Source organism: Erpetoichthys calabaricus, chromosome 10 (assembly GCF_900747795.2).
Source record: "Erpetoichthys calabaricus chromosome 10, fErpCal1.3, whole genome shotgun sequence".
In the NCBI taxonomy this organism is placed as follows: domain Eukaryota; kingdom Metazoa; phylum Chordata; class Cladistia; order Polypteriformes; family Polypteridae; genus Erpetoichthys; species Erpetoichthys calabaricus.
The window spans coordinates 157,418,958-157,445,261 of NC_041403.2; the positions used below are offsets into that span (position 1 = coordinate 157,418,958).

Below are 26,304 nucleotides of genomic sequence, written 5' to 3' on the forward strand. Positions count from 1 at the left end.
TCTTGCAGTCTTATACTACAATCATTTAAATTCATTTTTCCCCTCATCAAACAACACTTAATACCCCAGAATGACAATGTGAAAACAGGAGTTCAGAAATCTTTGCAAATTTCAATTGCAGTATCACACTGACACAAGTATTCAGACGTTTCGTTACGACACTTGAAATCAGGCTCAAGTGCATTCCATTCTATTGATCATCATTGAGATGATTCCACACCTTGTTGGAAGCCCTGACTGGACTGATTAGGAAAGTCCCACAGTTGAACAAAAAATAATTCACAAGGTCAAAGGAATTGCCTGCTGACCATAGAGATAGGATCATGTTGGGGAACATATTTGGGGAAAGCTCCAAAAATTTTGCAGAATCAAATTTTCCCATGAGCACAGGGGCCTCCAAAATTCTTTCATTTTTTTGGAACAACCACAATTCTTCTTAGAGCTGGCCACCTGAGCAATGGTAGAAGAAGGGCCTTGTAAGAGAGGTGACCAAAAACCTGAATGACACGCTGGCTGAGCTAGGTAGAACCTGCGTGGAGATGGGAGAAACTTCCACTGCAACACTTCATGAATCATGGTTTTGTAACAGAGTGCCTAGACAACACACGAAAGTCTGCTTAAAGATTGCAAAAATGCACCGGAAAGACTCTCACACTGTAAGAAACACAATTATCTGGTCTGATTAAACTGTTTGGCCTAATTCTAAGCCTCACTTGTGCGATACCATTCCAACAATGACACATGGTGGTGGCAGCATCATGTTACGGGGTTGTTTTTCAGTGACAAGTGCCTGAGTTGGCTCGAAAGCTTGCATATTGTAATCTTATTAGTTCTTATTACTTCTCATTGCATCCATAATGACAAACATGGTACAACATCCTACTACTAGTGACAGGGATTGGGAGAAAACTGAACAGAGCAAAGTACAGAGATATTCTTAATGAAGACTGGCTACAAAGCCACCTGGATCAAAGGTTCATCTTCCAATAGGACAATGAGATAAAGCAATGACACAAGGCAAAGTCAAGACAGGAGTGGCTCAGGGGCAACAATGGGAATGTTTTTAAGTAGCCCAGTCAGAGCCTATGCTTCAGTCCAATTGAACATGGAAAGACCTGAAAATAGCTGTCCACTGAAGGTCTCCATCCAACCTAAGAGAGCTTGAGAGGATCTTCAGAGAAGATTGGCATACAATTCCCAACTCCAGGTGTATAAAGCTTATCATGACAGACCCAAGAAGACTCCAGATTGTAACTGCTGCCAAAGGTACTTCAACTAAGTACTGAAGAAAGTGTCTGAATACTTGTGTCAGTGGGATATTTCAATTTATTTTTTTTAAATAAATTTACAAAATTCCTAAAATCCTGTTCTCATTTCGTCATTTTAGAACAGGGGTGGGCAAAGTCAGTCCTGGAGGGTCGCAGTGGCTGCAGGTTTTTGTTCCAACTCAACTGCTTAATAAGAAGCACTTACTGCTCAAGTAACATTTCTGCTCTCACTTTAGTTGTCTCACTCATTAAGATTCTTGAACGCTTATTGCTTATTTTAGTCGTACACAGCTGTATTCTCGGTTTTAATTGTTCCTTATTAGTAACAAGGGGGCTCCGCCCCCTGCTCGCTTCGCTCGCCTACCCCCAGCATTGGGTATCCTGAAATACATTAGTCGAGCTCGTTCGTTTTGGAGCTGTGCCCACTTTGCCCACAGCATTTCAGACGCATGTTGTAGGCGCCTGCGTTCATTGATCTTATCCAGGTGGGCTCGTGTTTGTATCGTTGAGATGTATTGTGTTTGAATTTGGTGTAAAGCGTTCAGCGGTTTGTACAATCCCAAGCAGCACATTATTCCTAACTTCACTCCGCAGTAGTGCCACTCACAATATGGCGGTGACGCCTGCGCCTTCACTCCGCAGTAGTGCCACACACAATATGGCGGTGACGTCTGCGGCTTCCGTAAAATCTTTGTGGACCTGTGGGGCCTCCGTAGCCTCTTACGTGTGACTCTTGGGGGGGGTGCAGCACAGAATCCTCTTTTTTGTGTGGTTGTGTCGTTAGTGGTAGCTATGGGCGCGTTGTTGCTTCATTTCTCATTCACGTTAGTTGAGCTCTTTCGTTCTTAGTCCGTGACTCCTTCGTTCGCGGTGGATACGGCTTTGCTTGCGGATCTATGAGACGCGCGCCTGCGCAGTACGTCTCATGGTCCCATCGTCGTGTCCCTGCGTCCATATCCGGTTTATTCTCGGTTAGTAATATGGATAAGATGCAACTGACAAAACAGAGGAGCATTTCTCCATGTAGCTTGTTTCCATTTACACCTGTGAGTATTTATCACTTACTATTTGGTTTAATTAAATACTTGGAAGGAAACTAAAGAGAAAAAAGTGAAGGACTGAGAATTAGATTTCAACTCATTTAGATGATATCCTTAAAAAGGAAAAAAAAAAAAATCTAGAATATGAGAATGACCTGACATGGCAGAGTCACAGCACTAACAAACCATGAAGTTAAATTATTGGCAAGGATTGTTTTCTAATTAAACAACTTGGTTGAAACAAAAACCTGCAGCCACTGCGACCGTCCAGGACTGCTCTAGAGTATTTGGTGTTGTCCGATGAGGGAAAAAAAATGAAGTTAAACAAAGTTCGCACACAGCAGCAACATAACAAAATGTGAAAGTGAAGGGTCTGAATACTTTCGGAAGGCACTGTATATTAGATTGAAGGAAGTTAGCTTACTGGGCCTTATGTTCATGTAATCTTTTATTATACATTTGTTTTATGGTGAAATAAGAGAAAGCTTTTTAATATTAATGTTACCTATATTCTTCCATTTTTCTGGCCTCAGAGGTTCAGTTGAGATTGTCAAACTAAAGGTTTCAATAAAGCCAGAGTTAGGGATGAGAACTACAGGACAAGAGGGGCTTCAGTCCTACAACAGGCAGGGCCGGCTCAAACATTTAGGTGAACTAGCCACTTATTTAAATAATAAAGACTACAGACGCTCAGACTTAAAAACAGCTCTCCGATTATATTACTTTCACATACTTGTGATGTTTGGTCTTAAATTGTGATGACCTACACAATCTAACGATAACACAAACAACAACAACGATAATGATGATAATCCAAAACCTGACACGTAAAAGATGCAGTCATTCCAATAAAATGGAATGACCAAACCAGCGTTAGGACTGCAGCTCTTGAAAGCATTGCTAAAGGATGATATAATTCATACTACAAACATTCACTTACATATAGCACTTTTCTAGCTATGCAAAGCGCTTTGACAGAGGGGAACCACTTCAACCACCATCAATCTGTATCACTCACTTTGATGATGTGTCGGCAGCCATTATTGCACCAGTACATTCACCACACATTAACTATCAGGAGATGAAGGGATGAGAAGGAAATATCCAATTAGAGACAGGGTCATGATGGGCAATTTAGACATCGGGATAAATGTTACTCTTTTCGAAAGATGCCCAGAGATCTTTTATGACTACAGAGAGTCAGGGCCTCGATTTTACGTCTCATTCGCTGCGCCATATTTACACCACAGAGTCCGTGTCACTGCACTGGGGTATTGGATCCACACATACTGACCACAAGGTAGTCACTCCTTGCTGGTCTCATGAACGTCTCATCCAGCACCAACCCAAGCTTTTTCCACATGGTCTCCCATTCAAGTACTGGCTGGGCCCAAACACACTTAATCATCAACAAAATGAGCTTACATTAGGACTTGTGTTAAAACTTAAAAATCATTCTCTGTTGTTCAGAACTATTTATGATATTCACTGTTAGTATGATAAAGCAGTTATTCCATGGTCCACACCTCACTGGAAAAACTCTGAAGTCATGCTTTGATTGGATAGTTATATTGCATTATTTCCATACTTGAGGATACAAAAAATAGGAATCGTGGGCAAAGATTCCTATGTGCAGATAAACACTATACTTAAAAACTTATCAACTTTGTCAGCTTATCTTATTTTTTTAAATGACATGTGTATGTTGTGGAGCTGCCTTCATAAGATTTTAACTACTGTAAATAGAGCGCAGAATTGTAGATCAAGGGAAGACGTGATTAAGTGATTTTTTTTTTTTTTAGAGGAACATCTAAATAAATAAATATATACCTACATACATTCATGCATACATAAATAAATTAAGCCTGGTAAGCAACCTACTTGCTTTGTAAGACGGTACCCTCAAGAGCGTATTATCCCACTCAAAATAAAGGAAGTGGTGAAGCGCTAGTTACAACTTCGCCTAGGAGAGAGAGATGGCTCTGAAAACAGGAGACTACACTCGTTAAAGTGCTAGGCCCAGATCTGAGAGAGGCTTCCAAATATAAAATATGTTGTAAAAAATAAACTACCGATTATGTAAATTCTTCTTCCTTTGCTACATCTAATTTGGAATTCTATCCAGGTCCATCTGTGTTGAATCGCCTACGTCCAGGAAATAGTACCCATCATTCCATTTTCTATATGCTGTGTATAATCAAATTGACTTGTAGAGAATATTTTACCATTTATATGCATTTTTTTCCCCCCACCAGACACTGGACATATGGGGACGGACACCAGTGGATATCGCCAGTAATGTTGGTCACAAGAACATCGTTGAAGTTTTAAAAGTGTGAAAGGCAGCAGAAGCAGAAATTGAGAAACAATCGGTTTTCGGATTTAGATAACCAGAATCCAAGTTTCATTGAAAGAAAGGTCTCCAAACTTAAGAATTAACGTGGATAATAAATTTGGGGATTCTGAATTAAAATTATAAATATAAAGCTGAGAATAAAACATGTTAGTGAAAGTAGCTGTTAATGTTTATTCCTTTTGATTTAAAAGCAACTGCAATACACATTCAAAACAGAATGATCAAAACAGAAGCTTTTCCTTTACACTTTATTTGAAAGGAGAAATCCAAGAATAACAAAGGAGTTCATTTCAACAAGGAAACTAAAAATGAGTTCAAAAGGCATGAGAAACTTGGATTACACGGGACAACTAAGAAAAACAGGCCCATGCTAAACCTTTCAATTTTACTTTGTGTTACTCTCCATTAAGAACCATTTTGCATGGGACTGCCTTGTTGTACAGCTCTCCGAGTTGTATGTGGGTTAAGTCTACTAGTACGTCACTTTTTATTTTTAGAAATTTTCAGTCATTGCCTTCATTTACCTAATCTTGGCTGGTCGGAGGGAGTTGGCGGCATACTCCTTTGAAGCCAATTATCTAATGTGACATACCCAATATGATGGAGACCAAACTAGTCTGCAGCTGGCTAAGGTAAAATCAACCAAGTTTGACTGTTGTTGGCCAGAGGGGCGGGCTCTTTTCACGCAAGAGTTGAAAGCCAATCAGCGATCAGCCAGCAGTATAATGCATAGAACGTAGCAATGAGGAAGAAGCAACATGTTTGTTTTGAACCTCACAAATAGATGAGAAACTTGCGTGTCTGATGTCTCGTGTTTTATGTACTACAACAGAATGGAAAAAAGAAAAGAGGATAGAGATTGTCGCTGAACACACCACAATTATAAAACCTTCATTTCTGTACAGCACAGGGGCAGTGGACCTCACAAATAGAAGAGAAGCTTACTTGTCTGATGCCTCGTGTTTTACATACCATAACAGAATGAAAAATAAAGGGCAGAGATTGCTGCAGCTGTTCTCTGTTAAAGCTGCTGACCCTTTGTAGATCACCAGCTCCATCAGGCAACACGTTATTGGCCATCAGAAAAAAGGGTCACTGGAAGATTGCTGCAGTCGGTACATGTAACATTGGCTACAATCTTCAGTCCTAAATAGATTACAAATGAAAGATTTCGAGGCAGCTAAGGTCCCTTCATCACCTTGCCTGATAAAGGGGCCTCAGCTGCATTTGCAATCTATTTAGTTAGCCAATAAAATGTGTCATTTCACCCTACTTTCTCCTGTGTCAATCTATGGCTAACACAGTACAACACTATTGCTATGAATCTTCAGTCCTGTAATTTGACACGGTGCATCAACGAGATCAGCGACTGTGCTTGGCAAACCAGAACTATTCCACGATAATAATGTGACATTGGCTTTAATTGCGGAGTCACATCGATTATCTTTGAAGCTCAGTAGCAAATACAATACTTTAGTTGACTGTGTTTTTGTTATCTTCTTTTGTTCTTTAAATAACCAAAGAAAGAGTACTATTGACAGTAGAGGCAGTAAAGAAAACACACATTCCAATTGTTCAAAGTTTAATTAGCACTTTTTCCAAAGAGATACAAGATTTTGAATCAATTAACAATGCAGTTAACATTACTAATCACAAAAAATGAACAGAGAATGAAAATGAATTTTAAAAAGTCATTTTAAAAAGGTATGCAAATTGTACAAATTGATATATTAGTGGCCTGCAGGTTCAGGCAAGACAATACTCCTGAATTAAACATCATGAACAGTGAGTCCCCCCCGCTTTCTGGCAGCATTAATTATAGGCACCGAAACCAAGAAAGAGAGGCACTATGAAGACTAAATGTGCTGTGAAAGAGAAACGTTTTCACCCAACATACAGTATATATACAATCACATAAGTTTTAACTGTCAAACGGTCTGATTTTTAAAAAAAATATATTTTTAAAATTGCAAACCAGAAAAAAGCAAGTGACAGATGATCTACAGATCAATTAAGTAACACACTTTTAAATATTTACTTTTCATTTCATAAGTTAATATACAGAGAACCTGATTAGTTATTTTATTGCCAGATTTTTATTTCCCCACTTATGACAATGCTTTTGTGTTAACCGTGATAGAAACAGAAATGACTAATTTATTCCTCAAAGTAGGAAACAAAAAAAGCAGAGAAAGATCCACTTTAACACGATTCTTCTGTTTAGTTAGTTATAAGTCATATGGCGATTTTAACACAATGGAAGAAGAGCAGCAAGAATGTGACCCCATCCAAAACTGGGTGGATCTTTATCTGTTGTATTTATTACAGAAATATGACAAGCTTTTAAACTTCTGCCATGTTTGTTATATTTTCATGCACTTCTGGAGAATATTAATTATTATATTAGGTATGTGAACTAGGTATGTTGGATGGTTGGGAGACAAAGTCAGAGAGGTGAGATTGCGTTGGTTTGGACATGTGCAGAGGAGAGGTGCTGGGTATAAAGAGAGAGGGGTGCTAAGGATAGAGCTGTCAGGAAAGAGGAGAAGAAACCTAAGCAAAGGTTTATGGATGTGGTGAAAGAGGATATGCAGGTGATGAGTGTGACAGAGCAAGATGCAGAGGACAGAAAGATATGGAAGAAGATGATCCGCTGTGGCAACCCCTAACGGGAGCAACCAAAAGAAGAAGAAGATATTAGGTATGTGAACTACAAGCTTACATAAAGTAATATGAGATGAAAGACAGCAACACCATAAAAGTGAGGGACATGGGAAACGTACCATTAGTGATGGTAGAAATGAAAGGAGTCGAACCATGAAATACATTGCAATGTGTTGTATCTGAGGTACATAAACTTGCTCTAAGGCTACTTCATGACCTGGCATTCCACCCATTCCTGCTTTGTTCCTTGCATATAATACTGGTAGGATGGGCTCCAGCTCGCTCATGATAATGGACGAGATAAAACATCTTAGGAAATACATGGACGGATAAACCTGTAACTTGGCTGATTTGTACATGTCATGTATAGAAATTTCAGTTAAACATGATATATTCCGTAAATGAGAATGTTCAGAATGGAACAGTTGGTTCACTTCAAACAAAACGCCTCAATCAGTATTGAGCATCTCCTGGAGGACAGGCACTTCCTTCATATATAAAAGTTGACTGAAAAATTAAACCTGACTGCCTTTTGATGAGTGATTAAGAGAGTGAATTTGAGTCGTGAACTGCGAGATGATGGAAAAATTCACTAGCCAACTAAAAAAAAAAAAGAAAAAAGTGAAACTATGTGACAGTTATCATAGGGCAAAACAGAAAGGCCGGTCTTTCTACTAATGTACTTTCATCCAATTTGAAACATTCTACTGGGAAAATAATTTGGCAAGAAAATTTTTGGCCAGGTTTTGCATGATGATTACTATAAAAAAAAATTACACAGCCAATACAACAATAAAGATAATACTATTACACACTGCATTCAAGTCAGTATACAGGTTTGTTAGTTAAATTATTACAGCAGTCCTACATAGTACTACAAATAAGACTAACCTTTTCATTTATGGAATCAGTTAGCTCCTATAACTGAAATGACATTGCAGTCTGTACATTATGGATACCAAACCACGAAAGACAAAAATTCAGCAGGACTCACCCCTGTTCTGAGCAACGTAAGCTGTTTGAGGGCAGTAAGGCTTTCTATTATTTTCCAATTTTGGCATCAAACTCATACCATAGCAGCACTGCCTATCACTTAGTTCCAGTGGTGAAATTGTGATATCGATACAGCAGCTGAAACAAAATGTCAGCCTCTTATTGTGCAATGCATTAGCAGCACACTACATGGTAGTGGGCAGGCATGAACAGGAAAACAGATAAAGGATTCTGAATTTGCAGAAACCAAGCGTCTCTTCATAGTGTGTATCAATGTTAACAACCTTCAAGTTCCCCTTTTGTAGTCCGTTTTTCAAATGCAACAAAATGGCAAAAGAAAACGTATTAAAATAAAACAAATAATTCCTATTTCAGTCTAAAAGAGGCAAACAACTTATGTATGCTTTTTGACAAGCAAAGTGTCCAGACAGCCCTGAGATAAGAGTTATTTCTTTTGAGCACCTGAGCTAAGACACAGCACACAAAATGTTTAGAGCTTGTTAACTACATTAAAGCCTTCAATTACACACCTTTGGTCCCAAAAAGATTAGAATGTGTGTCAGTTTCATTCATCATGGAGGGTTAATCATAATACACATCTTTAATGGTTATCTATTTACAGATGTTCACTCGCACAAAAAATTATACTATATTATGTTGCCAAGTTTTACTGTCAAATAATGCAAACAGTACGTGACACGTGTTTCGCCCTAATTCTGGGCTCATCAGGCGTACACACTCACTGTACCCCCGTGGCGCAACATAAGAGGCTTCGCCTCCAACGCTGACATCCGAGGTTCGATTCCCCGAGAGAGGGTGCAGTGAGTGTGTACGCCTGATGTGCCCAGAATTAGGGCAAAACACGTGTCACGTACTCTTTGCATTATTTGACAGTAAAACTTTGCAATATTATATATATATATATATATATATATATATATATATATATATATATATATAAAAACGTACATACATATATATAAGCGATCAGTAGTAATTTATACAACCCAATTAAAGGAAAACAATTTCTATTGCAAATAAAGCAAAACCCCTGTCGCAGAAACTGGCTTCTGTGCAAATTCTGTGCTGAATTTATTTTCACAATTTCTTGTTACCTAAGGCCACAACTGGTCAGAAATTGCAGGAAAATAAAGATTTCTAAATAAATGGAGTCAAGCAGTTTAGGAAAACATAAACGAGACATCCTCACACCTGCACAGTAGAACAGACTGTAGAATGCAAATCAAAATTTTGTTCACTTTCAAATATAAAGCCATTTTAGAATGCAAAGCAAGTAAATATCAAAATAAAACCACTAAATGGAATTAGAATTTGACTGCTTGACAAATCCCTCTAAAATATTACTTGATAAATACTTCAGAAACTGAACTAATACTTCATTTTGTTTTGTGTATTTTGACAATTTGAGAAGATGAACGGGAAATCCATCGTTGAATTTAACTGCAGCATTGCTTAATAGCTGCAGCAGCCACTTGTCTGTGGAGCTCACGTAAAGACATCAACATCATGGTCATAAACTATCAAGACTACTTACTTCACATGTCCATGTAGGTCATCTTATTAAATTGCATGTGTAATGTCCTCGGTAACAAACTACTGAAGATGGAAGGTCTACCTTTTTATTTATGATACAACACAATATGCAAGGTTGCATCTTTAATGGTCACATCAAGCATATGGTGAGTGACACTATGCCCTGAAAAGCACACAAGGAGGGGAGTATAAATGACATCATTCCCGTTCATTTGTGAGTTCGGTACTAGCAGTGCTACGCTTGCGTACGATTATTTGTTTTTCATATGCACTTCTCCAAATGTAGCACAGTAAGCCTTAAACTTCTGACACACAATATTTTAGTAGTTACATGCAAATCCTAAAGCTTTTTTTTTTTAAGGTATTTATAATTCCCGGTAACTTTGCTTTGCTGATAAAAAGACATCATGGAAATTATTGCTTTGGACAAATTGACAGTTATCCGTAACATCTTAATAGAAAGTACATTCAATATATTCAGTAGTCATGTGTGTTATTTTCCTCAAAAATAACCTTGATCTTCTATCAATTCTAAATTAGAAAGTTACACTGAAAAAATACAGTGAGAGCTAAATGATATTTAAAGTTTTGTCACAATGTCACATTGAAACAAACTTGAACAGTATAAAAGTGTAAGCAGGCTTAAGCAATTCTCTACTCACTAGCGTAATTAGATATGTCCTTTGTAAACGTTACACGATTCATGCTTCGGTTTGTAAATAATTACGAATACCTGATACGAGAAACAGTCCAAGAAATTTGGAATGGAAAATGAAACATGCAGGCTTCGGTTTAATTACATAATTATTCTTTCCTTGACTTCAGTACATACATTTATCTTCTAGTTTATGTCTAATTTAGTGCTGAAAACATATTTTTTTCCTATATTTTTGTGATAGGGAATGTTCACATTAAACTTTTTGTAATACACTCCTTTACTTTATATTACCTTACTTTATTTACTATTTTTGTCCATAATTACCTTTGTAAAAGGTAAACATTAAAAGTAGAGTAATTTTTGAAGCAGCTGTTGTAGTAAAGTAAAGAATGTCAATGCCATATTGTATTTCCATCTAAATCCAACCTAAAAAATACAGGATAGAGCAATAGTTTCATCTTATAGGTTACATTTCTGACACTTCATTTATTTTTGATGAAAAGCATTAGTTTATATAGATAATCCAAAATGGATGGAAGCCAGCTCCATGCACATAATTTTAAAGCATGATTTTAAACTAACGTCCATCGCCCAACCTAAATGTCCAAAGTGAAGGCCAGTGTTTGGTCTTCTGTGTTAAACTTGTAATTCCACAACACAACTCTACAGTTCTGGTCAATGGTTAACTGCAACCAGCAAAAGGTACAAGGCTGATCACTAACTCTGCAAAAACATTTTACTATCAACAAATTGTGTGAGAGGCAACGTGGGTAATCACTGTGCAAAACTGGGATGACCACTATCATGGTACCAACAATCACTTATAACACTGATACAGTAGTATAGACAGCAGTTCATACATTCTTAGTGTATAACCTATGACAAGCAAGGCTAATTTTACAGACACATCAACCATTATAACATTATGCACAGCAGGAGCTCAGATCAAGTGACAAGATCAATCAGCAGGCCATTGGATTTGACAGTCAGAGATCCCAATACCTCAAAACAAACAGGAACTGTAAACATTAGGGAATTTTAGATGGTCCAACTGCATACCATCTTCAGCAGACAAAAAATGATATCATGACAAACAAACATTACATGGTCTGATGAGGTTTTCTTACTGAACAAACTGACTATATACTTTGTGTATATAGTATGAAGAGTATCACATAGCTACACGTCAGTGCACAATCTGTGCAGAAGTACAGTAGTTTAACTGGCTCAGGTGTAACCGCTTGTGCCCCGCAACAATACCAACAAAATATATATAAAGGTACATATTACTAATGTTCTTTTGTATTCACATCGTTATAATGGTCTAGAGACTTTTGTCCAACCCTGAAGCCGCTTCTAAAAATAATAAATATGTAAAATCTTTGTTACTCTTTCTATCAAAAATGCCCTTAGAGGAAAAAAAAAAATCCTTTTTAATATAACAATACTAAAGTGAAATAACAGTACTATGCAGTAGAATTCATTTTTGCATGTTACAGAGAATAATTGATAGATATAGAGAATTCAGGAAACTGTGATTTTTGTTTTGGCCAAATCCTGTTATCCTGCAGTAACTCCATATTCTGTGTTCTGCTAAGGAGCCATGCCTAATCCTTACATTATTAAAAGATACAGAGTTATTGATTTGAGTATAATAAAACAAGAAAATCTATAAACAGGACTTCTGATTACTTAAAATGCTACAGCATTGGTACAGTTACTGAGAAGGTCTGTTCAAGAAATTGGCAAACTGGAATGCAACACTATTGCAGGAAATTGTAGATCTTCCCCTCATCCAAAAACAGACGACAAATTCCCTAAAATACCAAAACACCTTTATCACCTTTGGCCCATAAGTTTCAAACTGTTATGTTGATATCCGTGACAAAATTGTGCAAAAAAATGTTACCCTCTTTCAAAATAAAAAGTTAAGTCGATGCTTAATCAGCCTTAACTTGGACAGCCTGATTGTGACATGTCCACGAACGGGGTGTGAGGAGGTCCAGATAGGAGGGCTGAAAAATAAGATGGTAAAAAACAATTGAAAAAGCCTGGAGAGATAGAAAGAGAGATCTGTTTAATTTATATTATTAACCAACAAACAGTTACCACTGTGTAATGGTTTTTCTGTTTTTTTTTTTTTTATTTTAACATCCCAGTGTCCAATTCTCAGAACATCAACAGCCAAGCAGTGGCCAAATGCCTTGTGATAACCTTTTTGTTAGAGTACATACAGTTAGGTCCATAAATATTTGGACAGAGACAACTTTTTTCTAATTTTGGTTCTGTACATGACCACAATGAATTTTAAATGAAACAACTCAGATGCAGTTGAAGTGCAGACTTTCAGCTTTAATTCAGTTGGGTGAACAAAACGATTGCATAAAAATGTGAGGCAACTAAAACATTTTTTAATACAATCCCTTCATTTCAGGGGCTCAAAAGTAATTGGACAATTGACTCAAAGGCTATTTCATGGGCAGGTGTGGGCAAGTCCGTCGTTATGTCATTATCAATTAAGCAGATAAAAGACCTGGAGTTGATTTGAGGTGTGGTGCTTGCATGTGGAAGATTTTGCTGTGAACAGACAACAAAGGAGCTCTCCATGCAGGTGAAAGAAGCCATCCTTAAGCTGTGAACACAGAAAAACCCATTCAAGAAATTGCTACAATATTACGAGTGGCAAAATCTACAGTTTGGTACATCCTGAGAAAGAAAGCAAGCACTGGTGAACTCAGCAATGCAAAAAGACCTGGACGTCCACGGAAGGCAACAGTGGTGGATGATCGCAGAATCATTTCCATGGTGAAGAGAAACCCCTTCACAACAGCCAACCAAGTGAACAACACTCTCCAGGGGGTAAGCGTATCGATATCCAAGTCTACCATAAAGAGAAGACTGCATGAAAGTAAATACAGAGGGTGCACTGCAAGGAGCAAGCCACTCATAAGCCTCAAGAATAGAAAGGCTAGATTGGACTTTGCTAAAGAACATCTAAAAAAGCCAGCGCAGTTCTGGAAAAACATTCTTTGGACAGATGAAACCAAGATCAACCTCTACCAGAATGATGGCAAGAAAAAAGTTTGGAGAAGGCGTGGAACAGCTCATTATCCAAAGCATAGCACATAATCTGTAAAACACAGTGGAGGCAGTGTGATGACTTGGGCATGCATGGCTGCCAGTGGCACTGGGACACTAGTGTTTATTGATGATGTGACACAGGACAGAAGCAGCCGAATGAATTCTGAGGTGTTCAGAGACATCCTGTCTGCTCAAATCCAGCTAAATGCAGTCAAATCGATTGGGCGGCGTTTCATGATACAGATGGACAATGACCCAAAACATACAGCCAAAGCAACCCAGGAGTTTATTAAAGCAAAGAAGTGGAAAATTCTTGAATGGCCAAGTCAGTCACCTGATCTTAACCCAACTGAGCAGGCATTTCACTTGTTGAAGACTAAACTTCAGACAGAAAGGCCCACAAACAAACATCAACTGAAAGCTGCTGCCATAAAGGCCTGGCAGAGCATTAAAAAGGAGGAAACCCAACATCTGGTGATGTCCAGGAGTTCAAGACTTCAGGCTGTCATTGCCAGCAAAGGGTTTTCAACCAAGTATTAGAAATGAACATTTTATTTCCAGTTATTTAATTTGTCCAATTACTTTTGAGCCCCTGAAATGAAGGGATTGTGTTAAAAAAATGCTTTAGTTGCCTCACATTTTTATGTAATCGTTTTGTTCACCCCACTGAATTAAAGCTGAAAGTCTGCACTTCAACTGCATCTGAGTTGTGTCATTTAAAATTCATTGTGGTAATGTACAGAACCAAAATTAGAAAAAAGTGGTCTCTGTCCAAATATTTATGGACCTAACTGTATAACCTTTGAATTTTCAATCATCAACCCCATCATTATACCAAATAAAGACACATTAGAATTTAACAGTGGTGGTGAAGTGCTGCTGGATCACAGCCACAGACTCAAGGGTTTCAGTCTCCACCTGGTAATTATCCATGTGGAGTCTGCATGGTTTCTCTCTGGGTATTTCAGTTTTATTCCTACATCTCCAAAATGTGCAATATTACTGGAATTTGTAAATTGTCTCAATTGTTGTGTGCAATGATGGGGACTGGCACCCACCATGAGGCCAGTTCCTGCTTTGTGCACAATGTGCTTAGAACTGGCACTGGCCCCTTTGACCCTAAACAAGGTTAGACAAGCTCAAAATCAGGCACGTAGCCAAACTGCTAAATGTCATTTTGTATTTTGAACATACAATACCTCATCTTCCTCTTACACATATAAAGTGTCTTCACAAAGTATTCACACCCTTTCAATATTTGCTATGTTGCAGCCCGACAATAAAATCATTTAAAAATAATATTTATCACCTCAGTAAACAATACTCAGTATCCCAGAATGGCAAAGTAAAAACAGGATTTGCAAAAATAATCACATTGACATAAGGTTTCAGAACCTTTACTCAATATTTAGTTGAAGACCCTTATAGGGCACACTGTAGACCACCTAGAGGTAGCAGTGAATGATAGAATTAAAACAAAACTGAGTGTCATTATGAACAATGTTGCACATCCTCTCTCTGACACACCAACACTGAGGACTTTAACAGAACAAATCATTCAGCAGAAGTGTGTCAAGAAATGCTACTGGGGGCTCCATTATACCAACAGCCATATGCCTGCATAATGCCTCACTGGGGCTGCCAAGTAAGATGTTTTCTTTCTTTTAAATTTTCTTGCATTAAAGTCATTCCAGTGTTTGTATATTTATTTATTCAAATAGATTATGTAAAAAAAGCCAAAATTTCCCCCTGGGAACAAATAAAGTTCAATCTATGTTTGGCAGCGATTATAGCTGGGCGTCTTCTTGGGTTAGACATGACAAGCTTTGCACACTGGAGATTTGGGATTTCCTGCAGTTCTTGTTTGCAGACCCTTCAAAGCTCTGTCAGGTTGGATCGAGACTGTCAGTTGACCGCTTTTTTTTTCAGATCTCTCCAGAGATGTTTAATGGAGTTCAAGTCAGGGCTCTGGCTGGGACACTCTTGGACATTCCCAGAGCTAATGCTAAGCCACTTCTGTGTTGTCTTAGCTTTGTGCTTGGGATCATCGTCCTGTTGGATGGTAAACCGTTGGCCCAGTCAGAGGTCCAGGACACTCTGGAGCAGGTTTTCATTAAGGATATCCCTGTATTTTACTCCATTCAGATTAATCTCAACCTTGCCTAGTTTCCCAGTCCCTGTTGTTGAAAAACAGCTCCACAGCATGATGCTGCCACCACTATGCTTTATGGCTAAGTGATGCTCAGAAAAGAGACCAAACAGTTCAATCTTGGTTTCATCAGACCAGGGAATCAGGTTTCTCATTGTTGGCAAGTTCATTATGCACCTTTTAATATACTCAAAGTGGGCTTTCATGTTTGGTCTGGCTACTCTCCCATAAAGCAGCAAATTAATAGAGTGTTGCACTGGTGAGTTTCTTCCATCTCCAACAGTTTCTCTGAAGCTTAGCCAGAGCGAACATCAGTTGGTCTTTGCTGTAATACACACTATCTACTGTACTGTGGGACCTCCTAGAGACAGGTGTGTGCTTTTCCTAATCATATCCAATCAATCAAATTCACCACTGGTAAATAAAAACAAAGTGTAGAAACATCTGAACTAAGATCGATAGAATTGGATCTGCTCGAGTCAGATTTTAAGTCATAGCAAAGGGTCTGAATACTTGTGTCAATGTGGTACTTCGGTTTTTTTTTTTTCATTTTAAATCCACTTGCAAAAATATCTACAATCCTGTTTTTACTCGTCATTCAGGGATGATGAGTGTTGTTTAATAAGGGATGAAAAAACAAAATGATTTCAGCAGAAGGATGCAATATAACAAAATGTGAAAAAGTAAAGGGGTGTGAATATTTCCTGAAGGCACATTAAGTGCTTTTTACTAAAATGTTCCCCATTTAAAAATGTAAATGTGAAGCACATCTGAATAAAGTGGTCCTACATCACAGTATAAATAACAATTGCTCTCTTTCTCTCACTATTGTTTGCACAGTAAAACAAGGATTTAATATATAACAGGATATTTTTTACTCTGCCTTGTGTGATGCTGTAACACATTGCATGTGATCTAAACAACAGGCAGATACATCAACCACCATCCAAAAACCATAAATGCCCATAAAAATTTCCTTCCATTTTGCATTGTTTGCTGTATCAAATATGCTTCTGCAGAGTTCAGCTCACTGTGACCAGTGGCGATTTTACTTCTCACTTTTGTTCTCTGCATTTTATAAAAAATTAATTTTAATAAATTGAATTCTCAGATTCATTTTTTTAATGGATGGGCAATTACTTTAATAAATATGGAAGCGTACTTGGTCATGAATAACAGTAACTCATTTGACTGAGCATGATGGGTGCCTGAGTGAACCCTGTGATGAGGCAGCATCCTGATCAAAGCTCAGTCCTTTCTTGCCAGCCTCTACTCTTCACGACCCTAATGTTTGCCTAAAGCGACTGCTTAGACATCTTTTTTTTTTTTTTTTGTTCTTTATTTCACCTTATACAATTTCTTGTATTAGGAATTTGTTAGTTTTCGCATACCCCTTGGGGTCAGAGCGCAGGGTCAGCCATTGTACAGCGCCCCTGGAGCAATTACAGGTTAAGGGTCTTGCTCAAGGGCCCAGCAGAGTAGGATCTCTTTTGGCAGTGACGGGGATTCGAACCAGCAACCTTCTGGATACCAGCGCAGATCCTTAGCCTCAGAGCCACCACTCCGCCCCTTTAATGACTTTGACGCGTTCATTATTTCATTTTCAAAGTCCAAGTGATAAAAACAAACAATTTTCGCTTCCCTTTTGCAGAATATTAACATAACACCAGAACAGAAAATATACTTACATTCTGAAGTGGACAATAATGATGGGCATACCATTCCTGAGAGTACAAACACAGCAAGACACCCTGACCCAGAAACAAGGATGTCCACATGATCACATTCCAAATGGGACCTTTTCTCCGGTCATGAAGAATAAAGTTAAAGAGCACTGAAAGTATAAAACAAAGTGGATCTCAGCAGAAATGTTTGAATGGAAGGTCCAAGTGTATTTTCTACTCAAAGAATAGATCTTCATGTTTCCCCGCACTTTCATTTTTTTTTCCAATCATTTCACTCTTTATAATAATTCAAAATTCTCTTTGCCGAAAACTGAAAACTAAATCACAAACTAAAATGTCTCCTACATATTCAGCCTTTTTGCTACTAATGTAAAAAATTAACTTCTAAGCCATTGTTGAAGAAGTTCTAGATGGTGAAATTCCCATTAATATCTTTGATACTTTAGGATATGATTATCTAATTTTGAATAGTGAGTGTTTCAGAATTGATGTTGTATGAAAGAATGGATTTTAAGATCAATTCAAGAGGAATTAAATCAAATCTAAAAGAAAAAGAACGATAGTGACCTCAAGAAATAAAAGAAAAAGGGTATACTGAACCATGCAAATAGAGGAGAGACCTCTCGAATTAATATGCATGTCTCATTTTTGTCCTTATGTTTGACACGCCCTCCATCTCGAAGGTGTGCAGTGTAATACTGGCCTGCTGGATCACAGCTGGTCTTTCTTTTTGCTTTGTGTTGTTCTGCCTTCTGAAAAATGCAATAGTCGGATATTTTGATTTGTACAAGAAACAGAATTACTTGCACCTTTGGAATGCTTTGAAAGGCTAACTCTCACTTATTGTTTTCTTACTTACTTATTAATAGTTTGTGCAGTTTGCTCTCTTAATTGTAGCCTAATAAGGATGATTATTATGATAGGAGCAAGAGCAAATGTCACTGAATGCTTCAGTTGTCACAGCCACTAGTGTAGCCATTATCAAAACAACAATTTAAATTACCACAACATCTGAAAAAGCAAAATGAAAATCTTGATGAAAAAATCAAAATTACTAAATTATCTCCACATATATTACATAAACGCTTCCTTCATTATAACAAACATTTAGCAAAACCGGTTTTGCCATTTCTGGATTGTTATCTACACACTGGATCCAGGTGGTATCAGCAAGCTTAATTAAGGTAGGAATCTAATTAAAGGTAAAAGTTAGTTGGGATGAAAATCACAACCACATAAGCCCTCGGAACTGAACAAAATAATCACAGCAAAAAGTGATTATAACTGTCTGAGAGGCTGAGTTCAGTCATTAGGAGGATGAACTTAGATGCTGCCTTCCACTGAGCGAAGTACTGTGGGTAGCAGGAAGAAAGAGAAAGCATGGTTGTTTCCACTGTCTGCTTAAGCATTTGCACTTCACAAAGTTAGAGAGTTCCTTAGAAATAGTGTGCGTCAAACGAAGCAACGCAAGTTGTTTGTTTGTTTTTTGTTTGTATTATTATAATAGTTACGCTTGTAATTTCATTACCACTGTAAAACGTCTCTCAATACAGTAATCCCTCGCTATATCGCGCTTCGCCTTTCGCGGCTTCACTCTATCGCGGATTTTATATGTAAGCACATTTAAATATCTGCGGTGGGTTGGCACCCTGCCCAGGATTGGTTCCTGCCTTGTGCCCTGTGTTGGCTGGGATTGGCTCCAGCAGACCCCCGTGACCCTGTGTTCGGATTCAGCGGGTTGGAAAATGGATGGATATTTAAATATATATCGCAGATTTTTTGCTGGTCCACGGATTTCTGCAGACAATGGGTCTTTTAATTTCTGGTACATGCTTCCTCAGTTGGTTTGCTCAGTTGATTTCATACAAGGGACGCTATTGGCAGATGGCTGAGAAGCTACCCAACTTACTTTTCTCTCTCTCTTGCGCTGACTTTCTCTGATCCTGACGTAGGGGGATTGAGCAGGGGGGCTGTTCGCACACCTAGACGACACGGACGCTCGTCTAAAAATGCTGAAAGATTATCTTCACGTTGCTACCTTCTGTGTGCAGCTGCTTCTTGAAGCGACATACTGCACGGTGCTTCGCATACTTAAAAGCTCGAAGGGCACGTATTGATTTTTGCTTGTTTGTTTTTATCTGTCTCTCTCTCTGCCCCTGACGGAGGGGGTGTGAGCTGCCGCCTTCAACAGCTTTGTGCCGCGGTGCTTCACATACTTAAAAGCCAAACAGCCCTACTGATTTGTTTGCTTTTCTCTCTGACATTTTGTGCTCCTGACACGCACTCCTTTGAAGAGGAAGATATGTTTGCATTCTTTTAATTGTGAGACGGAACTGTCATCTCTGTCTTGTCATGGAGCACAGTTTAAACTTTTGAAAAAGAGACAAATGTTTGTTTGCAGTGTTTGAATAGCGTTCCTGCCTCTCTACAACCTCCTGTGTTTCTGCGCAAATCTGTGACCCAAGCATGACAATATAAAAATAACTATATAAACATATGGTTTCTACTTCGCGGATTTTCTTATTTCGCGGGTGGCTCTGGAACGCAACCCCCACGATGGAGGAGGGATTACTGTAGTGCCTTTAGTTATAAAGGTGCCATCCAGTGGCCAACTTCAGTATTGAAACTTTAAGATTAATATTTGTGTAAGATTTGCAACGTGAGTTTCCTTTATGTGTAATTTGAGAACTAAGAATAGATCTACTTTATTTTTTTTATTGTACACACACTTATATGTACATCTTAATCTGCAAATTAAAGTTTGGATTTGAAATCTACTTTCCAAGTGTTTTAATGGACACTCTACTGCAAATGCCAACTATTCTCGCATAACCAGAAGTCGTCCTTTATTTGTTTCTCTATTTCAATAACTCGTTGTTGTTATAGTATAACAGTGCAGACAAAACCATTCATCTTCCTTTAAATGTTTCTTGTTCATCAAGAACACATCTTTCAGGTATTACCAGTATGACAGGTTTTAATCACATACAGTAAGAAACACTTGCAAGATGTAAGAAATGTGTGATTATTAATCACTGTACAAAAATAAAGATCTTGTAAGTAAATAAATGAGGTTTAAACTTACTTCCAAAACACATGAACAGGCAGAATAGGACTGGATAAAAAAATCCAAAGCAAATGGCGAGAGCATATTCATGAACAACAGCAGACACGGTGAAGACAGAGAGCATGGCAGCTGCACGGAATCGTTTTCCAAATATCTTATCACATATTGAAGAAGAGATGCATAAAAAATACGAAACAAAAACAACAAAATTATTTATTCAATATAAAACAAAACTATTTTCATAAAAATTGTATCAATATATTTAGAAGATTAATAAAAAAATTAACCTAAAGTGAAGAATTAGGTACAGTAGTCTGTAAGCAATTGTGCAAAATTTCCTGAATAGCATTCTTATACAACCAAAACACTAAGGTGACATGAAGCCAGACTTTAAGTTACCTTAAGTATTGTATATACACACTGCATTTTCTCTCTGAATACCCTTGTCCGTTATTAAGCATTATGGTACTCTTTAAAAACTCCACGTTTCCTTGTCCTCAGGGTATTATGGCTTTATACTCTAACCAAAGCTCTGTAATCCTCCGTCACTGAATGAGCGTCTACTGGAGACGAAATACTAAATGAATTTTAACAGTTGTAAAAATTAAACCTTCTTCTTGCAACCTAACAAAATTTTTTTACTTTGTGGATTATTTATTTATGAATTTTTCTTTTACTATTTATGTTGCTTTCTTGTAAATGCTTTTGTACTATGCTTTTAGGTATGAGTTCCATAAATAAGTAATTATTATTATAACAAGAAGAAACTGAATTTCAAATATTTTTTCAAATAACAAAGAATTAATTATTTTGTGGATGATAAAAATTAAGATCCTGTCATAGATGGCAAAATTAGTGAAAACAAGTGAATACAGTCATTGTACTGCATTACACAGAAGGCATATTATGCAAAAAATAATCTAAAATACCAGCAGGATTCAGCTTGGTGGTATTTTTGTAATTACCACATCTCCTCGTCTAGAGATAAAAACAAACAAATCCTTTCAGCTTTACGATTTTCCAGTAAGAAAAACTATTCCCTGTTGTCATAAGTGCAAGCATTTGAAGCTTCCAAACAAAAACACTAGTATCGCTTACAAAACAAAAAGCAGTTACGCCTCTAGGCAGGAATTTTCTACATTATGGAAAACCAAAGACGAGTCAAATTGTTGTGTGTTAGACAAGAGACAAGATTCAATTCTAATAGTGAAGGAAATATACAATGTAAAAGAATGAATTTAGGAGACTTGCATGTCAATAGCATCTTGTATAACATTATTAAACAACACAACTTCCCGTAACTGTTAAAAAAAATATATTAAAATGTCTTATATACAGCAAATTTAGAAAGTTTTTAAACACCTTAACTTTCTACACAATTCATTGTGTTGGAAACTTAATTTTAAATTGGTACATTTACCATTTTTGCCCATCAATCTACACTGAATAACCCATTAAGACATAGTAAAAACATTTTTTTACTATGTATTTTTAGCATTCCTTCTATCAAGTTTGTTAGCCTTCAAGGATCATGGGTAGTGACAGTTTAACAAGATGGAAGCCAGCCTTTGATGGGATACGAGTCTTTTGCAGTGCAGTCTGGCGTATGTGTATTATCAACTACAATCTGTACATTATAATTTATTTATTTTATTTTGGATTGCTTAATTAAAATAATGCATTCCAACTCTACAAATGTGCAAGCCACCACTTTGGATGTAGATGAGATATCACAGACAGATATTTGATATGTCACAGCATAATTTAAGCATAACTGAGGCATATTCCAGACTTGCATAAGTTTCTGCCAATATTTAATACTGATCCCATATGGCAGTTAAGAAAAATGAATTAATGAATGAATATTTGCATAATAAAATCAGCACATTAGCTATTATGTACTTGATTAAAGAGAAAATTCATACTTCATATTTCATCAAGCTGCATTTTGTAAATTTATTTTTCCTTTCAATCTATATAGTCAAGGGTTTAAAGTAACACTTATTTATATGTAGATAGGATACATCTGCCTATTCAGCTACTGTCTTTTTTGTCCTCCTCATTCACTTGCGATGGCTATTTAGCTTTCCCACATTCTTTAATTTATGGTGTAAAATTATCCTGCATTACATTAAGTATAATTTAAAATTTAAGTCACTGCAATTCAAATGGCCCTGTATATTTTTGTTTTTGTGCACAGTGGTAGTTGTAGTACTGCTGCCTCGCAGTAAGAAGATGTGGGTTCGTATCCCAGGTGCTCCATATGTGAATTTTTCATGTTCTCCCAGTGTCTCCGTGGGTTTCTTCCGGACGCTCCAGTTACTTCCCACTGTGCAAAGACATGCATGTTAGGTGAACTGGCGATGCTAAATTAGCACTAGTGTGAGTTTGGTGTGTGGGTAGGTGGGTGTGTTGCCAGTGTGTGTTTGCCCTGAGTTGGCCTGACACCCTGTCCAGGGTTTGTTACTGCCTTGTGTCATATGCTAGCTGGGATAGGCTCCTGCACCCCAATCCCCTAGGACCCAGATCTGGATTATGCAAGTTAGGAAATTACATTTTTAATATATTTTTTTTTTTTTTTTATGATCCATTTGCCCTGACAAGGATCATTATTTAAGCAAAGTATATTTGCTTTATTGAACATTAACCTATTGTGTGGGGAACGTGGATAGTCACAGTTGAGCAGTGGCTATTGTTTAGGTGCAGCTTGTAAGATTTTTCCTGGGAATTTATTTTCCTCCCACACCCTGATGATATGTGTATCATACTAATTTATGACTCTGTGCATTCCTGGAGCAAGCATGGGACTGAATGTACCCTGTGATAGACTAGCATCCCACCCATGGTGGACTCAGGAAATTCAAATGGCACACTCTTACCCAAAGAAAATCTCGGTAAGCATAGTAATATAGCCAGTCATGGACAACAACATTCCAGGTCCGATAGTAGTTGGCAAATGAGGTCGAATTCCACCAGTCCTAAAAAGTCAGAGGGTTTAAAAAAAAATCAGAACAGTAATCAATATGAGAATAAAAGTAGGTTAACACCACTATAGAAATTTTGTTATTAAAGGACAACAAATCTGTAGGAAACTTCTCGTTTTTTTTTATAACTAAGACTAACAATACATTTAAAAAAAAAAGCATTCAGTATTGCAGGTCTGCAACGGACGTTCTTTCCCACATATTAAAACCTCATCAGCCAGAAAAGACTTTGAGAACTGTAAAATGTGTGTAAATAAGTTCAATATTAGGCCTACAACTTGGTGGCTCGGAGGCTAAGGATCTGTGCTGGTATCTAGAAGATTGCCGGTTCGAATCCCCGTCACTGCCAAAAGAGATCCTACTCTGCTGGGCCCTTGAGCAAGACCTTTCACCTTCAATTGCTCCAGGGGTGCTGTACAATGGCTGACCCTGTGCTCTGGTATGTGAAAACTAACAAATTCCTAATACAAGAAATTGTATAAGGCAAAATAAAGAATAAAGAACAAAAACTTATAAATTACTTAGTTGGCCTCACTAGCTTTTCTACCTTAACACTCTGCCTTTCCCTGCAACATAAAAAGGAACACTTATCGACTTGGCACCAAATTACACTTTCGCTTGCCATCCATTTATCAAGGCGAGTCTGTGTAAACATGGCCATAAATATAACGTCTGTGCTCTTGTGTTATACAGAATTAGTGTGATTGATTATTGATACTAAGAATCTGTTTCTACATTACTTGGTGTATATTATGTCCATACAATGCACACATTATATTCAAAAGATTGCCACTTTTATCATAGACACTGTAACAGTTTAGAACTTTGTGAATAGCTGATTCATTAAGCTATGATACTTAGTTTACCACTTTGTGGCTGAGCTGGGAAAAGAGATGGTTTATGCTTGAAGCTAGATGGAAGTAATCTGTAATGGATGTGGCGTAGCCCTGCTACAATATTAATATAAATGTTTTTCACACAAAAAGCAGCTCAAATGTTCAGGTGGTGTTGGGCTTATGCAGCATTTTCTAACACTGGATCGCTATTAGATTAATGGCTCTACTAAATATGTCACATGGGACTGCATTATGTTTCCAAAATTGTGCAGTGCTACAAGCCTACTCTCAGAGAAGTGCATTATATGAATTCTAAACAGTATATGCATGAGCCAAGAGTGATGCAGGAAAAGTCACTGCTTGCTAAAAACAACACCTACACTGACAATAGAGGATATGGACAAGTACAGGCACAGCATGTAAATTAAAAAAACACCCTTCATCATCGCCATGTTAACACAATTTACATTACAATGCAATTTGGATTTGTAACTAGGCATAATTATATACAGTGGAACCTCGGTTTGTGAGCATAATTCCTTCCGGAAACGTGCTCGTAGTCCAAAGCACTCGTATATCAAAGTGAATTTCCCCATAAGAAATAATGGAAACTCAGATGATTTGTTCCACAACCCAAAACTATTCATATAAAAATGATTAATGCAAAATATAAAGTAAAAATACATAAAACAAATTAACCTGCACTTTACCTTTGAAAAGAATCATGGCTGGTGTGAGTGAGTTTCTAAACTCTTGTGGGATTCCACCTAATGGGACGACACGCAGAAGAGTGTCCCAAAGCAATTGCAGTCTCCCAGCGCTGTAGCAGTTCGCCGTAAAAGTGAATCCGAAAAGATCGCGGACATGCTATAAGCGCCTGCCGTCAATGGGTGATACAAGGAACAAGGAACGTTATAAATGCGCAGGGCCCTGCCTGACTGCTGTGTCTGTTTCAAGCTGAATAAAGCTGGTGTTGCTAAAGTACAGAGACTCAGCTTTATGTTTTAGTGTGCAAGACGGGGACTCGCACCTAACAGCACACACAAGCGCGTGCGTGCGCACACACACATACACACACGAGCGAGCGCGTTGCGCACACACACACACGAGCAAGCATACACACATACACGCGCGCACACACAGTCACAATGCTAATGCTGTAGTAAACAGTATACGCTCATATGGATGTTTACTATGAGTGAGGCACACCGACTCAGACAGAGAATAGGAGGCGATTGCCCACAATCCCGCAGCGAGAGAGAGAAGAACCATCAGCTCAGTTGTGATCACATGACGCTCGGCAGACAGAGTATACATACTACTCGTACTGCAAGACCTCGTTCGTTTATCAAGTCAAAATTTATTAAAAATTTTTGCTCGTCTTGCAAAACACTCGTAAACCAAATTACTCGCAAACCGAGGTTCCACTGTACTGGGAAAACTAGATGTCCCATAGCCTATATGAAATACTCTAACACGAGGCTAATTTCAGCTTACTGCTTTCAGCAACAAGAGCTAGTTAAAGCTAATAAAGATAAAGACAACTGCATAGAAATATTTTCTTGATGGCATGGATCTTGCAGCATCCTTTAAAGCTATGAGAGTGACTGTGAAGTAAGGAGTGTTAAATAAAATATAAGGAATATTCTTACCTTATAAAACATTCTGTCTGCAAATCGTAGCATCTCTGCAAATGCATTTAGCCAGCAGTGAAGGAATGCAAAAAATGCCAGAAACAAAATCAGAACACCTGCAAAAAATATACCAGTAAGAAATGTTAGCATCAGATTTAAAATACGTGTACACTTTGTTATTACTTCTCAGGCATAACCATAGGCACCCTTGAAAACTCAAACTTTTTAATAATGTAATTGACCTATTAGACATTTTATTTGCTACATAAAAATCGGCCACTCTGAGTGGCACAGTGGTTACTGCTGCTGCCTCACAGCAACAGAGTTCTATGAAT

The 26,304-nt window shown here is 37.7% G+C and overlaps 1 protein-coding gene and 1 long non-coding RNA gene across 2 annotated transcripts in view; one reads left to right on the plus strand and one right to left on the minus strand.

Annotated features, from left to right (window-relative positions):
* The window catches only part of LOC127529360 (uncharacterized), a 12,883-nt gene extending 8,069 nt beyond the window's left edge, over window positions 1-4,814 (plus strand). The window contains exon 4 of the long non-coding RNA XR_007936025.1: window positions 4,564-4,814. This is a non-coding gene — a long non-coding RNA (uncharacterized LOC127529360). The remainder of the gene's footprint in view (window positions 1-4,563) is intronic.
* Window positions 4,815-6,229: 1,415 nt separating this feature from the next.
* The window catches only part of LOC114643696 (sterol O-acyltransferase 1-like), a 79,704-nt gene continuing 59,629 nt past the window's right edge, over window positions 6,230-26,304 (minus strand). The window contains exons 12-16 of the mRNA XM_051932571.1: window positions 25,988-26,085; window positions 23,395-23,493; window positions 20,534-20,669; window positions 17,452-17,597; window positions 6,230-12,548 (exon numbers count right to left, since the gene is read on the minus strand). Of these exons, the coding sequence (XP_051788531.1) occupies window positions 12,474-12,548; window positions 17,452-17,597; window positions 20,534-20,669; window positions 23,395-23,493; window positions 25,988-26,085 (554 nt within the window). The 3' untranslated portion in view covers window positions 6,230-12,473. The remainder of the gene's footprint in view (window positions 12,549-17,451; window positions 17,598-20,533; window positions 20,670-23,394; window positions 23,494-25,987; window positions 26,086-26,304) is intronic.